The sequence below is a fragment of the Passer domesticus genome, unplaced genomic scaffold, assembly GCF_036417665.1.
Source record: "Passer domesticus isolate bPasDom1 unplaced genomic scaffold, bPasDom1.hap1 HAP1_SCAFFOLD_298, whole genome shotgun sequence".
NCBI classification, from domain to species: Eukaryota; Metazoa; Chordata; class Aves; order Passeriformes; family Passeridae; genus Passer; species Passer domesticus.
Window position 1 is genome coordinate 23467 of NW_026990077.1, and position 14535 is coordinate 38001.

The 14535-nt window shown below is 53.8% G+C and overlaps 1 protein-coding gene and 1 long non-coding RNA gene across 2 annotated transcripts; one reads left to right on the forward strand and one right to left on the reverse strand.

Annotated features, from left to right (window-relative positions):
- Positions 1 to 936: 936 nt before the first annotated feature.
- Positions 937 to 10793, reverse strand: PFDN6 (prefoldin subunit 6). Its single transcript, XM_064406546.1, is given in 6 exon segments — positions 937 to 1148; positions 2327 to 2367; positions 2369 to 2452; positions 7478 to 7548; positions 8734 to 8804; positions 10320 to 10793. Coding segments are annotated over 6 exon segments (495 nt in total). The 5' UTR covers positions 10448 to 10793; the 3' UTR covers positions 937 to 1048.
- A 403-nt stretch (positions 10794 to 11196) lies between these two features.
- On the forward strand, positions 11197 to 13968 carry LOC135292331 (uncharacterized). Its single transcript, XR_010354738.1, has 2 exons — positions 11197 to 11343; positions 12216 to 13968. It is a non-coding gene; the product is annotated as an uncharacterized LOC135292331 (long non-coding RNA).
- Positions 13969 to 14535: the final 567 nt, after the last annotated feature.

Sequence of the window (14535 nt, forward strand, 5' to 3'; positions counted from 1 at the left end):
AAAATTCCCCTCAGGAGCTTCGGCCACGCCCCAAAACCCAAAATTCCCCTCAGGGACCCCAAAAATTTGGGGTCAAGCTCTCAAGGACGCCCCAAAATTTCCCCCTCAGGGGCCCTGGCCACGCCCATGGAGCTCTGGCCCACGCCCCCAACCCTAAACCCGCCCCAACCACCATTTCTATTAGGGATTGGAGCCACGCCCACACACAAAAATTTCCATATATGGGCTTTAGCCACGCCCATTTTTCCATTTTAGGCAATTGGCCCCTCCCACAATGTATTGCCACGCCCCCCACCTTGGAAATTCCCCGATTTTGGGGGATTTGGACCCAAATTCCAGGCGGATTTTTTGGGCTCTGGGGGTGCCGGGGGGGGTCCAGGATTTTTTGGGAGGGTCCCCAAATTTTTGGGGTGCTCGGGACCCCCCAAATTCCCCTGAAATTTGGGAATTTAACCCCACAATGGGACAAAAAAAAAATCCCAGTTTTGGGGCGTTCTCCTGAAATTTAATTGAGATTTTTGGGATCCGGGGGCTCCCCAAAATTTTTTTGGGGTCCCCAAAATTTTGGGGGTGCTCAAGACCCTCCAAAATTTGGGAGTTGAACACCACAATGAGACAAAAATCCAGATTTTGGGGCTGTTTTTCTGGATTTTAATTGGGATTTTTGGAATGGGGGGGTCCAAGATTTTGGGGGGGTCCCCAAAAATTTTGGGGTGCTCGGGACCCCCCCAAAATTGGGAACTGAACGTCAATATAACACAAAAATCTGGATTTTGGGCCATTTTTCTGGAGTTTAATTGGGATTTTTGGGGTCTGGGGGGGGTCCAAGATTTTGGGGGGTCCCCAAATTTTTTTTTGGGGTCCCCAAAATTTTGGGGGTGCTCAGGACCCTCCAAAATTCGGGAGTTTAACACCAAAATAAGACAAAAATCTGAATTTTGGGGCGTTTTTCTGGATTTTAATTGGGATTTTTGGAATGGGGGGGATCCAAGATTTCGGGGGGGGGTCCCCAAATTTTTTTGTGGGGGTCCCCAAAATTTGGGGGTGCTCAGGGCTTGGCCTGGAGCTCCTGCTGGAGCCGCCCCAGCAGCTCCCGCTGCTGCTCCGAGCGCCGCTCCAGCTCCTGCATCTGCTGCTCGTAGCGCTTCCTGGGGGAAAAACGGCGATTTCGGGCAAAAACGGGGATTTCGGGCAAAAACGGGGATTTTGGGGGGGAAATGGGGAATTTGGGGGGGGAGAAATGGGGATTTTGGGGGGAAAAATGGGGATTTTGGGGGGGGAAAATCCCCTGTTTTCTCCCATTTTTTCTCCCATTTTTTCCCCATTTTTGCCCAAAATCGCCATTTTTCACCCCAAACCAAACGCACATCTCCCCGGTGATGTACTCCAGCCATTTCCCCCATTTTTTGCCTCTTTTTTTCCCCATTTTTCCCTTTTTTCCCCCCACGTTTTCCCTTTTATTCCCAATTTTTCCCCATTTTTGCCCAAAATCGCCATTTTTCACCCCAAACCCACATCTCTCCCGTGATGTACTCCAGCCATTTCCCCCCCATTTTCCCCCTCCATTTTCTCTTTTTCCCCCATTTTTTCCCCATTTCCCCCCATTTTTCCCCCGTTTTCCCCATTTTTGCCCAAAATCACCGTTTTTTCACCCCAAACCGAATGCGCATCTCCCCCATGATGTACTCCAGCCATTTCCCTCACTTTTCCCTCCATTTTCCCCATTTTTTCCCCCATTTCCCCCCCAATTTTCCCATTTTTCCTCCATTTTTCCCCATTTTTCCCCATTTTTTCCATTTTTCCCCATTTTTACCCAAAATCGCCGTTTTTCGCCTCAAAGCGCACGCACATCTCCCCGCTGATGTACTCCAGCCATTTCCCCCATTTTTCCCCTCCATTTTCCCCCATTTTTTCCCATTTTTCCCCCATTTTCCCCATTTTTGCCCAAAATCGCCGTTTTTTCACCCCAGAATGAACGCACATCTCCCTGCTGATGTACTCCATTTTTTTCCCCATTTCCCCCCTCCATTTCCCCCATTTTCCCCCTCCATTTTCCCTTTTCCCCCCATTTTTTCCCATTTTTCCCCGATTTTTCCCCGTTTTTCACCCATTTTTGCCCAAAATCGCCGTTTTTTCGCCCCAAAAGGAACGCACATCTCCCCCGATGTACTCCAGCCATTTCCCCCATTTTTTCCCTCCATTTCCCCCCATTTTCCCCCTCCATTTTCCCTTTTTTCCCCCATTTTTTTCCCATTTTTCCCCGATTTTTCCCCATTTTCCCCGTTTTTGCCCAAAATCGCCGTTTTTCGCCCCAAAAGGAACGCACATCTCCCCGCTGATGTACTCGAGCCGTTTCCCCACGGTGCCCCTTGGCCTCCTCCAGGTCCTGCTTGACCAAAACGGGGCCCAAGAGCTTGAAAATGGTGTTGGACTCGTCCAGCAGGTTCAGCTCCTGCGGAACGGGGAGAAAAACGGAGATTTTGGGCAAAATGGGGAAAAGGGGGGAAATGGGGGGAAAAAGGGGAAAAATGGGGGAAAATGGGGGGGAAAAGGGAAAAAACGGGAAAAAATTGGGATTTTTTGAGGAAAAAATGGTTTTTTTAGGAGAAAATTGGGAAAAAATGGGGTTTTTTGGGGGAAAAGGGGGGAAAAAGGGAAAAATGGGGTTTTTGAGGGAAAAAAAGAAGAAAAAAATGGGGGGAAAAGGGGGGAAAATGGGAAAAAACGGGAAAAATGGGATTTTTTGAGGAAAAATGGGGTTTTTAGGAAAAAAATGGGGGAAAATGGGGAAAAAAATCGATTTTTTGGGGGGGAAATGGGAAAAAACGGAGTTTTTGGGGGGAAAAATGGGGAAAAATGGGGTTTTTTGGGGGGGGGAAAAGGGGGGAAAATGGGGGAAAAAGGGAAAAATGGGGGGGGAAAGGGAAAAAAAGGGAAAAAAAATTGGAATTTTTTGAGGAAAAATGGGGTTTTTTAGGAGAAAAATGGGAAAAATGTGGTTTTTTGGGGGGAAAAAATGGAGAAAAATGGGAAAAAATGGGGTTTTGGGGGGAAAAAATGGGGGAAAAGGGGAAAATTGGGGGAGAAAAGGGGAAAAAAAGGGGGAAAAAATTGGAATTTTTTGAGGAAAAAATGGGGTTTTTTAGGAGAAAAATTGGAGAAAATGGGAAAAAAATGGGTTTTTTGGGGGGAAAAATGGGGAAAAAAGGGTTTTTTTTTGGGGAAAAAAGAAGAAAAAATGGGGGGGAAAAGGGAAAAAATGGGGGGGAAGGGAAAAATGGGGAAAACAATTGGAGTTTTTTGAGGAAAAATGGGGTTTTTAGGAAAAAAATGGGGGAAAATGGGGTGTCTTGGGGGAAAAATGGGGGGAAAATGGGGGGAAATGGGAAAAAACGGGAAAAAAATTGGAATTTTTTGAGGAAAAATGGGGGTTTTTAGGAAAAAAATGGGGGAAAAAAATGGGGTTTTTGGGGGGAAAAATGGGAAAAATTGGGGAATTAAGGGGGAAAACAAAGGGATTTTTTTGGGGAAAAAAGAGGATTTTTTTTGGAGAAAAAAAAAATAGATTTTTTGGGAAAATAAAAAAAAGAGATTTTGGGGGGGGAAAGAGGATTATTGCGGAAAATGGGATTTTAGGGGGGAGAAAAAGGATTTTTTTTGGAAAAATGGGGATTTTTGGGGGAAAAAGTGGGGAATTTAGGGAAAAAAGGAGGATTTTTTGGGGGAAAGGGGGATTTTTGGGGGAAAGGGATTTTTTTTTAGGGAAAAATGGGGATTTTGGGGGGAAATAGGAATTTTTTTGGGGGAAAATAGGGGTTTTTTTAGGGAAAAAAGGGATTTTTTGGTGAGAAAGGGATTTTTTGGGGGGAAAAATAGGGATTTTTGACGGGGGCAAAAAGGAGGATTTTTTTGGGGAAAAAGGGATTTTCTGGTGAGAAAGCAAGAGGATTTTTCTGGGGAAAAAAAGAGGATTTTTTTTTGGAAAAAGTGATTTTTTGGGGGGGCAAAAAGAAGGATTTTTGGGGGAAAAAAGGGGATTTTTTTGGGGGGAAAAGGGGGAATTTTTTGGGGCAGTTTTGGGGTATTTTGGGGTTATTTTTGGGGCAGTTTTTGGGTTATTTTGGGATGCTTTTGTGGTTATTTTGGGGGATGTTTTGGGGTGTTTTTGACATTATTTTTGAGCAAGTTTCAGGCAATTTTTAGGGCACTTTTGGGCTATTTTTGGGTTATTTTGAGGGTAATTTTTTGGGCTATTTTGGGGTATTTTTAGGGCACTTTTGGGCTATTTTGAGGGTAATTTTTGGGACAGTTCTGGACTATTTTTAGGGCATTTTTGGGCAGTTTTTGAGGTATTTTGGGGGCATTGTTGGGCTATTTTGGGGGTAATTTTTAAATTATTTTGGGCATAATTTTTTGGGGCAGTTTTGGGGTATTTTTACAGCATTTTTGAGCTATTTTGGTGATAATTTTTAGGGCATTTTTTGGTTGTTTCTGGCATAATTTTTAGGATATTTTGGGGTAATTTTTGGTGCATTCCCGGGTTGTTTTGGGGGGCATTTTTGAGCTACTTTTGGGGTAGTTTTTAGGGCATTTTTTTGGTTATTTTTGGGGTAATTTTGAGGCAGTTTTGGGGCACTTTTGGGCTATTTTTGGATTATTTTTGGGGGTAATTTTTGGGGGCAGTTCTGGGCTATTTTTCGGGCATTTTTGGTTATTTTTGGGGTATTTTTAGGGTTTTTTTGGGCTATTCTTGGGGCACTTTTGGGGGTAATTTTTGGGGCAGTTTCAGCCTATTTTTAGGTTATTTTGGAGGTATTTTTTGGGCAGTTTTGGGGTACTTTTAGGCCACTTTTGGGCTACTTTGGGGTTATTTTTGGGGTAATTTTTGGGGACAGTTTTGGGCAAATTTTAGGGCATTTTTTGGTTATTTTTGAGCTACTTTTGGGGCAGTTTTTGGGGTAATTTTCAGTGCAGTTTTGGGGTATTTTAAAGATATTTTTGGGGTAATTTGTGGGGCAGTTCTGGGCTATTTTTAGGGCATTTTTTGGGCTATTTTTGGGTTATCTTGGGGTTATTTTTGGGGCAGTTTCAGGCTATTTTTACGGCATTTTTGGGTTGTCTTTTGGGGTATTTTGGGGCAGTTCTGGGCTATTTTTAGGGCATTTTTTGGTTATTTTGGGGGTGTTTTGGGGCAGTTTTGGGGTATTTTTAGGTTATTTTTTGGCTATTTTTGGGGCACTTGAGAGTAATTTTAAAGGCAGTTTCAGGCTATTTTTAGATTATTTTTGAGGTAATTTTTGGGGTATTTTTAGGGCACTTTCGGGCTCTTTTTGGGTTATCTTGGGGTTAGTTTTGGGGCAGTTTCAGGCTATTTTTAGGGGATTTTTGGGCTGTTTTTGGGGTATTTTGGGGGAATTTTTGGGCCAGTTCTCGGCTATTTTTAGGGCATTTTTTGGGGTATTTTTTTTGGCTCATTTTGGGGTATTTTTGGGGTGATTTTTGTGGCAGTCTTGGGGCATTTTCAGGTTATTTTTGGGGCAGTTTTTTGTTTTTTTGGGGTGTTTTGGGGTATTTTTAGGTTTTTTTGGGCTATTCTTGGGGCACTTTTGGGGGTAATTTTTGGGGCAGTTTCAGCCTATTTTTAGATTATTTTTGAGGTATTTTTTGGGCAGTTTTGGGGTATTTTAAGGGCACTTTTGGGCTATTTTTTGGTTATTTTTGGGGTTAGTTTTGGGGCAGTTTTGGAGTATTTTTAGGCCACTTTTGGGCTATTTTGGGGCAGTTTTTGGTTATTTTTGGGGCATTTTTGGGGTGTTTTGGGGTATTTTTTGGGGTAATTTTTGTGGCAGTCTTGGGGCATTTCCAGGTTATTTTTGGGGCAGTTTTTGGGTTATTTTTGGGGTGTTTTGGGGTATTTTTTGGGGTGATTGTTGTGGCAGTCTTGGGGCATTTTCAGGTTATTTTTGGGGCAGTTTCTGGTTATTTTTGGGCTATTTTTGTGCAGTTTTGGGGTATTTTTGGGGTGATTTTTGTGGCAGTTTTGGGGCATTTTTAGGTTACTTTTGGGGCATTTTTGGCCTATTTTTAGGGCAGTTTTTGGGGTAATTTTTGGGGCAGTTCTGGGCTATTTTTAGGGCATTTTTGGTTATTTTGGGGCTATTTTGGTTATTTTTTGGCTCATTTTATGCAGCTTTGGGGTATTTTTGGGGTGATTTTTGTGGCAGTCTTGGGGCATTTTCAGGTTATTTTTGGGGCAGTTTTTGGGCTATTTTTGGGCTGTTTTGGGGCAGTTTTGGGGTATTTTTGGGGTGATTTTTGTGGCAGTTTTGGGGCATTTTTAGGTTACTTTTGGGGCATTTTTGGCCTATTTTTAGGGCAGTTTTTGGGGTAATTTTTGGGGCAGTTCTGGGCTATTTTTTAGGGCATTTTTGGTTATTTTGGGGCTATTTTTGGTTATTTTTTGGCTCATTTTATGCAGCTTTGGGTATTTTTGGGGTGATTTTTGTGGCAGTCTTGGGGCATTTTCAGGTTATTTTTGGGGCAGTTTTTGGGCTATTTTTGGGCTGTTTTGGGGCAGTTTTGGGGTATTTTTGGGGTGATTTTTGTGGCAGTTTTGGGGCATTTTTAGGTTATTTTTGGGGCATTTTTGGCCTATTTTTAGGGCAGTTTTTGGGGTAATTTTTGGGGCAGTTCTGCGCTATTTTTAGGGCATTTTTGGTTATTTTGGGGCTATTTTTGGTTATTTTTGGCTCATTTTGTGCAGTTTTGGGGTATTTTTGGGGTGATTTTTGTGGCAGTCTTGGGGCATTTCCAGGTTATTTTTGGGGGCAGTTTTTTGGTTATTTTTGGGGTGTTTTGGGGTGTTTTGGGGTATTTTTGGGGTGATTTTTGTGGCAGTCTTGGGGCATTTTCAGGTTATTTTTGGAGCAGTTTTTGGTTATTTTTGGGCTCATTTTATGCAGCTTTGGGGTATTTTGGGGTGATTTTTGTGGCAGTCTTGGGGCATTTTCAGGTTATTTTAGGGGCAGTTTTTGGGTTATTTTTGGGGTGTTTTGGGGTGTTTTGGGGTATTTTTGGGGTGATTTTTGTGGCAGTCTTGGGGCATTTTCAGGTTATTTTAGGGGCAGTTTTTGGTTATTTTTGGGGTGATTTTTGTGGCAGGTTTTGGGGCATTTCCAGGTTATTTTTGGGGCATTTTTGGGGTGTTTTGGGGTATTTTTTGGGGTGATTTTTGTGGCAGTCTTGGGCATTTTCAGGTTACTTTTGGGGCATTTTTGGCCTATTTTTAGGGCAGCTTTGGGGTAATTTTTGGGGCAGTTCTGGGCTATTTTTAGGGCATTTTTGGCCTATTTTTGGGGTATTTTTGAGCTATTTTTGGGGGTACTTTCAGGGCATTTTTGGGCTATTTTGGGGGTAATTTTTGGGGCATTTTTGGGGTTATTTTGGGGTGTTTTGGGGCCGTTTTGGGGCTCCCCACCTCCTGCACGATGTTGTTCTCCGTCAGCTGCGTCTCCAGTTTCTGCCGCGCCGCCACCGCCCGGCCCAGCTCTGGGGGGGGGGACCCCAAATTTGGGGGGCTCAGGGGGGACCCCAAAACAATTGGGGGGGCCCAGAGGGGGTCTGGGGGGTCCTGGAGGGTTTTGGGGGGGGGGGTTTGGGGGCCTTGAGGGGATTTTTGGGGAGGTTTTGGGGGATTTGAAGGATTTTTGGGGGTCCCAGGGGGTTTTGGGGGGGGGTCTTGTGGTGGTTTTGGGGGGTCTGGAGGACTTTTGGGGAGGTTTTGGGGGTCCCTGGGGGTTTTGAGGGGATTTTGGGGGGTCCGGAGGATTTCTGGGGAGGTTTTGGGGGTCCCTGGGGGTTTTGAGGGGATTTTGGGGAGGGTCTGGAGGATTTTTGGGGGTCCCAGGGGATTTTTGGGGAGGTCTGGAGGATTTCTGGGGAGGTTTTGAGGGGTCTTGGAAGGTTTTGGGGGATTTTTTGGGGGGTCTGATGGATTTTTGGGGGTCCCAGGGGATTTGGGGGGGATTTTGGGGGTCCCAGGGGAGATTTTGGGTTTTTGAGGGGATTTTGGGGGTCCCAGGGTTTTTTTGGGGGGGGATTTTAGGGTTTTTTGGGGGATTTTGGGGGTCCCAGGGGGATTTTTGGGGTGCCAGAGGTTTTTTGAGAGGATTTTGGGAAGATTTTGGGGGTCCCAGGGTGATTTTGGGGGCCTCAGAGAGGATTTTTGGGGGGATTTTGGGGTTTTCTGGGGGATTTGGGGGGTCCCAGGGGTTTTTTGAGAGGATTTTGGGGAAGATTTTGGGGGTCCCGGGGGGGTTTTGGGGGACCCAGGAGGTTTTTTGGGGGGATTTTGGGGGGGGTCTGGAGGAATTTTGGGGGTCCCAGGGTTTTTTTGGGGGGGATTTTGGGGTTTTTGGGGGGGATTTTGGGGTTTTTGGGGGGGATTTTGGGGGTCCCAGGGGTTTCTTGAGAGGATTTTGGGGGTCCAGGGGGATTTTGGGGTTCCCAGGGAGGATTTTTGGGGGGATTTTGTATTTTTTTGGAGATTTTGGGGGTCCCAGGGTTTTTTTTGGGGTCCCAGGGGTTTCTTGAGAGGATTTTGGGGGTCCCAGGGAGGCTTTTTGGGGGGGATTTTGTATTTTTTGGGAGGTTTTGGGGGGTCCCAGGGGTTTTTTTTGGGGTCCCAGGGTTTTTTTTTGGGGGATTTGGGGTTTTTTTTTGGGGGGGTCCCACCTTTCTGTAGCTGCTGGTATTTCTCCAGCTCCCCCTGGAGCTTCTTCTGCAGCGGCTCCGCCATGGGGGGGGCTTTTTTGGGGGGGAAAATTTGGGGCAATTTTGGGGGTCACCCCCCCCCTTTGCACCCCCAAATCCCCCCCAGGGACCCCCAAAATAAAATCCGGGAGCCCCCAAAAAATCTCCTCCCTAAAAACCCAACCCACGCCCTCCAAACCCCCCCAGAACATCCCAAAAATCCTTCGGGATTCCCAAAATCCCCCCGGGACCCCCCCAAAATCCCCCCAGGACCCCCCAAAATCCCCCCGGGACCCCCCAAAATCCCCTCAGAACCCCCCAAATCCCCTCGCGCCGCCCCGAATCTCCTCGCGCCGCCCTCAAATCCCTCCAGGGACCCCCCCAAATTCCCTGCCCGACCCCACCGCCCCTCCCGGACCCCAAACCTCCCCAAAATCCCCCAAATTCCCCCCAAATTCCCCCCAAATTTCCCCTCCCCCCCCCCGTTTTTCACCCTCCGCTCTCCGCGCGCGGCCACAACGCTCCAGCCACGCCCACTCCGCTCTGCGCACGCGCCGCCCGCCCCGAAACCACTCCCACCTCGCTGAAACCACGCCCTCTTCTATCCATATATGGACACCGCCCCTCAGCCGCGGCCACGCCCCCTCGCGGCGCCCCGGACGCGGCCCGAGCGCCCCCGCCCCTCCCCCCCGGGGGGGATTTTGGGGGGGGATTTCGGGGTTTTTGGGGCCCCTGGAGGTGAGAGGAGGGCGGGGAGAGCTCCGGGATGGGCCCGAGGCGGCGGAGGTGGCGGCGGAGGGCGGCGCAGGCGGCGCTGGCGGCGCTGGGGCTGGCGGTGCTGGCGCTGCTGGGCAGCGGGGCGGGCGAGGAGCTGCTGGCGGCGGCCCTGGCGGCCTGGGGGGAGGGGGCGGGGGGGGGCTGGGGGGAGGGGGGGGGGAGGGGGCCCGAGTGGGGGATGGGCGAGGGGGGGCGAGGGGGAGGCCGGGGACGGGATTTGGGGGGGCGGGTTTGTCAATGGGGAGCGTGGGAACTGGGCGGGGTTTATGAATGGGGGGCGTGGGAACGGGGCGTGGCTTCAGAATGGGGGGCGGCGGGGATTTGTGAATGGGGGCGCGGGGTTTGTGAATGGGGGAGGGGCGCGGGGGGCCTGGATGAGGCGGTGGGCGGGGGGGAAATGGGGGCCGGGGGGGCTCAATGGCAGCTCGGGGGTCACGGGCGGGGGTCCCGGGGGTGGAATTTGGGGTCCCGGGGGTGTCATTGAGGGTCCCGAGGGTGGAATTTTGGGGTCCCGGGGGTGTCATTGAGGGTCCCGAGGGTGGACTTTGGGGTCCCGGGGGGTGCCATTGGGGGTCCCGATGTCGGAACCGGGGCTGCCCAGCCCCCGCCCAGCTGCGCGGGTCTCCTCTCGGGGGGCTCGGGGCCACCTCCCCCCGGCGCCCTGGGGGTCTCCCCGCACCCCCCGGGTGCTGCTGGCCCCCGCGCCCTGCTCGGCCCCCCGGCCCGTTCCTGCTGCTGCTCGTGCCCAGCGCGGCCCCGCACCGCCAGCGCCGCCTGGCCGTGCGCCGCACCTGGGGCGGCTCCTGGCCGGGCCCCCCGGCCGCGCCCCCCCGCCCGCACCGTCTTCGTGCTGGGCACGCCGCGGGACGCCCGGGGCCAGCGCGAGCTGCTGGCCGAGGGCGCGGCAGCACGGCGACATCCTGCAGGGCGACTTCGCCGACACCTACGGCAACCTGAGCCGCAAGACGCTGCTGCTGCTGCGCTGGGGGCCGCGCCTGCTGCGCCGCCGCGCCCTTCCTGCTCAAGGCCGACGACGACGTGTTCGTCAACGTGCCCGCTGTCGCGACGTTCCTGGCGGCGTGGCGCGACGCGCCCGCCCGGCTCTACCTGGGCCGCGTGCACTGGCGGGTGGCGCCCAGCCGCGACCCCCCGCAGCCGCCACTTTGTGGCCGAGTCGTTGTTCCCGCAGCCGCGGTACCCGCCCTACTGCAGCGGCACGGCGTACGTGCTGTCGCGGCGGGCGGCGGGCGCGGTGCTGGCGGCGGCGCGGGGCCGTGCCGCTGGCGCTGCCCGAGGACGCGTGGGTCGGCGTGGCGGCGCGGCGGGCGGGGGGTCGCGGCGCGGCACTCGGCGCGGTTCGGGGGCTCGGCGCGGTTCCCCCCCGAGCGCTGCTGCCTGGGCCGGGCGCTGTTCAGCGCGCACCGCGTGCGGCCCGCCGAGCTGCGGCGCCTCTGGGCCGCGCTGCCCGCGCCCGCCGCCGCCTGCGGGGCGCTCGGGGGCGCGCCTCGGCGTGCTGCGCTGCCGCCTCCTGGCGCTGGGCGAGCGCCTCTGGGGCCGCGGCGAGCCCGCGGACGGGGAGTGACGTCACGGGGGTGACGTCATGGGGGGAAAGAGCCTCCTTCCTTCCTTCCTTCCTTCCCTGCCCATGGGGATGCGGGGGTTGGGGGTGACGTCATGGGGAGTGACGTCATGAGTGGGGGGAAGAGCCTCCTTCCTTCCTTCCTTGCCCATGGGGATGCGGGGCTTGGGGGGGTGATGTCATGGGGGAGTGACGTCATGGAGGGAAAAGAGCCTCCTTCTCTTTGGGGATGTGAGGTTTGGGGGGGGTGATGTCATCGGGAGTGACGTCATGAGGGGGAAAGCCCTTCTGCCCCTCCCCATGGGGATGCAGGGTTGGGGGGTGACGTCATGGGGGGAAGAGCCTCCTCTATGGGGATGTGAGGTTTGGGAGGTGACGTCATGGGAAGTGACGTCATGAGGGGGAGCCCCTCCTACCCATGGGGATGCGGGGGGTTGGGGGGTGACGTCATGGGGAGTGACGTCATGAGTGGGGGGAAGAGCCTCCTTCTCTATGGGGATGTGAGATTTGGGGGGGTGACGTCATGGGGGAGTGACGTCATGGGGGGAAGAGCCTCCTTCTCTATGGGGATGTGAGGTTTGGGAGGTGACGTCATCGGGAGTGATGTCATGACGGGGAGCCCTTCCTTCCTTCCCTGTCCATGGGGATGTGAGGTTTGGGGGGGGGTGACGTCATGGGGGGGAAAGCCCTTCCTTCCTTCCCTGCCCATGGGGATGCGGGGGCTTGGGGGTGATGTCATCGGGAGTGACGTCATGAGAGGGAAACGCCCTTCTGCCCCTGCCCATGGGGATGCAGGGGTTTGGGGGGTGACGTCATGTGGAGTGACGTCATGAGTGGGGGGAAGAGCCTCCTTCCTTCCTTCCCTGCCCATGGGGGATGCAGGGGTTGGGGGGGTGACGTCATGGGGAGTGACGTCATGAGTGGGGGGAAGAGCCTCCTTCTCTATGGGGATGTGAGGTTTGGGAGGGTGACGTCATCGGGAGTGACGTCATGACGGGGAGCCCTTCCTTCCTTCCCTGCCCATGGGGATGCGGGGGTTGGGGGGGTGACGTCATGGAGAGTGACGTCATGGAGGGAAAAGAGCCTCCCTTCTCTTTGGGGATGTGAGGTTTGGGGGGGGTGACATCATGGGGAGTGACGTCATGGAAGGGACGCCCCCTCCCCCAAGCCCGCTCCCCTCCATGGGGGCAGAAGGATTGGGGGTGACGTCATGGGGAGTGACGTCACGGGGGGATGACGTCATGGGGTGATGTAACGAGCAGGGGAACCCAACCCCCCCGGATGGACCGAGGACCCCCCCAAAATGGGGGGCGGTGCTTGGGGGTGACGTCATGGGGGAGTGACGTCACAGGGGAGTGACGTCATAGATGACAGTGAGCCCCCTCCAATGGGGAGAGCGACTGGGGGTGACGTCATGGGTGGGAGGGTGACGTCATGGATGGGACACGCCCCCCCGTGGGGACACGGAGCTGGCTCGGGGACACGGCTGTCACCCGGGTGTCACCTGGATGTCACACGAGGACACGGCTGTGACACGAGGACACGGCTGTCACCTGGGTGTGACAGGGATGTCACCCGGGGCGTGACACGGGGACACGAGTGCCACACGGAGCTGGGACAGGGACACCGGTGTGACACGGCTGTCACCTGGGCGTGACATGGACACGGAGCTGGGACAGTGACACAGATGTCACCTGGATGGTGGCACGGCCATGGCACAGGGACACGGCTGTCACCTGGGCGTGACATGGACACGGAGCTGGGACAGTGACACAGATGTCACCCGGATGTCACCTGAAAGCGACACAGGGACACGGAGCTGGCTCGGGGACACGGCTGTCACCTGGAAGTGACACGGGGGACACGGCTGTCACCTGGGTGTGACATGGACACAGAGCTGGGACAGTGACACGGCTGTCACCTGGGTGTCACAACAAGGACACGGAGCTGGCTCGGGGACACGGCTGTCACCTGGATGTGACACAGGGACACGGAGCTGGGACAGTGAGATGTCACCTGGGTGTGACACAGAGCTGCCTCGGGGACACGGCTGTCACCTGGGTGTGACACGGACACGGAGCGGGGACACTGACACGGCTGTCACCTGTTTGTCACCAGGATGTCACACGAGGACACGGCTGGGACACAGATGTCACCTGGGTGTCACCTGGATGTCACACAAGGACACGGAGCTGGCTCGGGGGACACGGCTGTCACCTGGGTGCCACACAAGGACACAGAGCCAGGACAGTGACACGGCTGTCACCTGTTTGTCACCTGGACGTGACACGAGGACACGGTGTCACACAGAGCTGTCACCTGGAGGTGACACAGTGTGACACAGACGGTGACACGGCCACGGCACAGCGACAGACACGGAGGTGACACGCGGAGCTGGCACGGTGACACCGATGTCACCGGGGTGTGACACAGGGACACAGAGCTGGCTTGGGGACAGAGATGTCACCTGGGTGTCACACGAGGACACGGAGGTGACACAGGCCCTGCGTGGTGGCACAGATGTGACACAGGTGTCACACGGAGCTGGCACGGTGACACAGAGGTGACGCGAGGACACGGAGGGTGACACAGGTGTCACACGGAGCTGGCACGGTGACACAGAGGTGACGCGAGGACACGGAGGTGACACAGGTGTCACACGGAGCTGGCACGGTGACACCGATGTCACCGGGGTGTGACACAGGGACACAGAGCTGGCACAGGGACAGCGATGTCACCTGGCTGTGACACCGATGTCACCGGGGTGTGACACGGATGTGACACCGATGTCACCTGGCTGTCACCCGTGTGTCCCCGCTGTCCCCCGGTGCCACCCCCCAATAAAGTCGCAGCGCTGGTGACACCGCGGTGGCCTCGGCTGGGGGAGGGGACATTGGGGACACCAACCATGGAGTGGGGACCCCCCAAACGGGATGGGGACACTTTGGGGACCCCAAAAATGGGGGAGGGGACATTGGGGACCCCAAAATTTGGGGTAAGGGATATTGGGGACCCCGAAATTGGGGATGGGACCCCAAAAATGGGGGAAGGAGACATTGGAAACCCCAAAAATGGGACAGGGGACACTTTGGGGACCCCAAAATTGGGATGGGACCCCAAAATGAAGGGAGGGGGACATTGGGGATCCCCAAAATTGGGATGGGGACACCTTGAGGACACCATAATTGGGGGATGGGACACTTTGGGGGACCCCAAAAATGGGGAGGGGGACCCCAAAATTGAGATGGGGACCCCAAAATTGGGGATGGGACCCCAAAAAATGAGGAGGGACCCCAAAAAATGGAGAGGGGACACTTTGGGGACCCCAAAATTGGGATGGGGACACCTTGAGGACACCATAATTGGGGATGGGACACTTTGGGGACCCCAAAAATGGGGAGGGGACCCCAAAATTGAGATGGGGACCC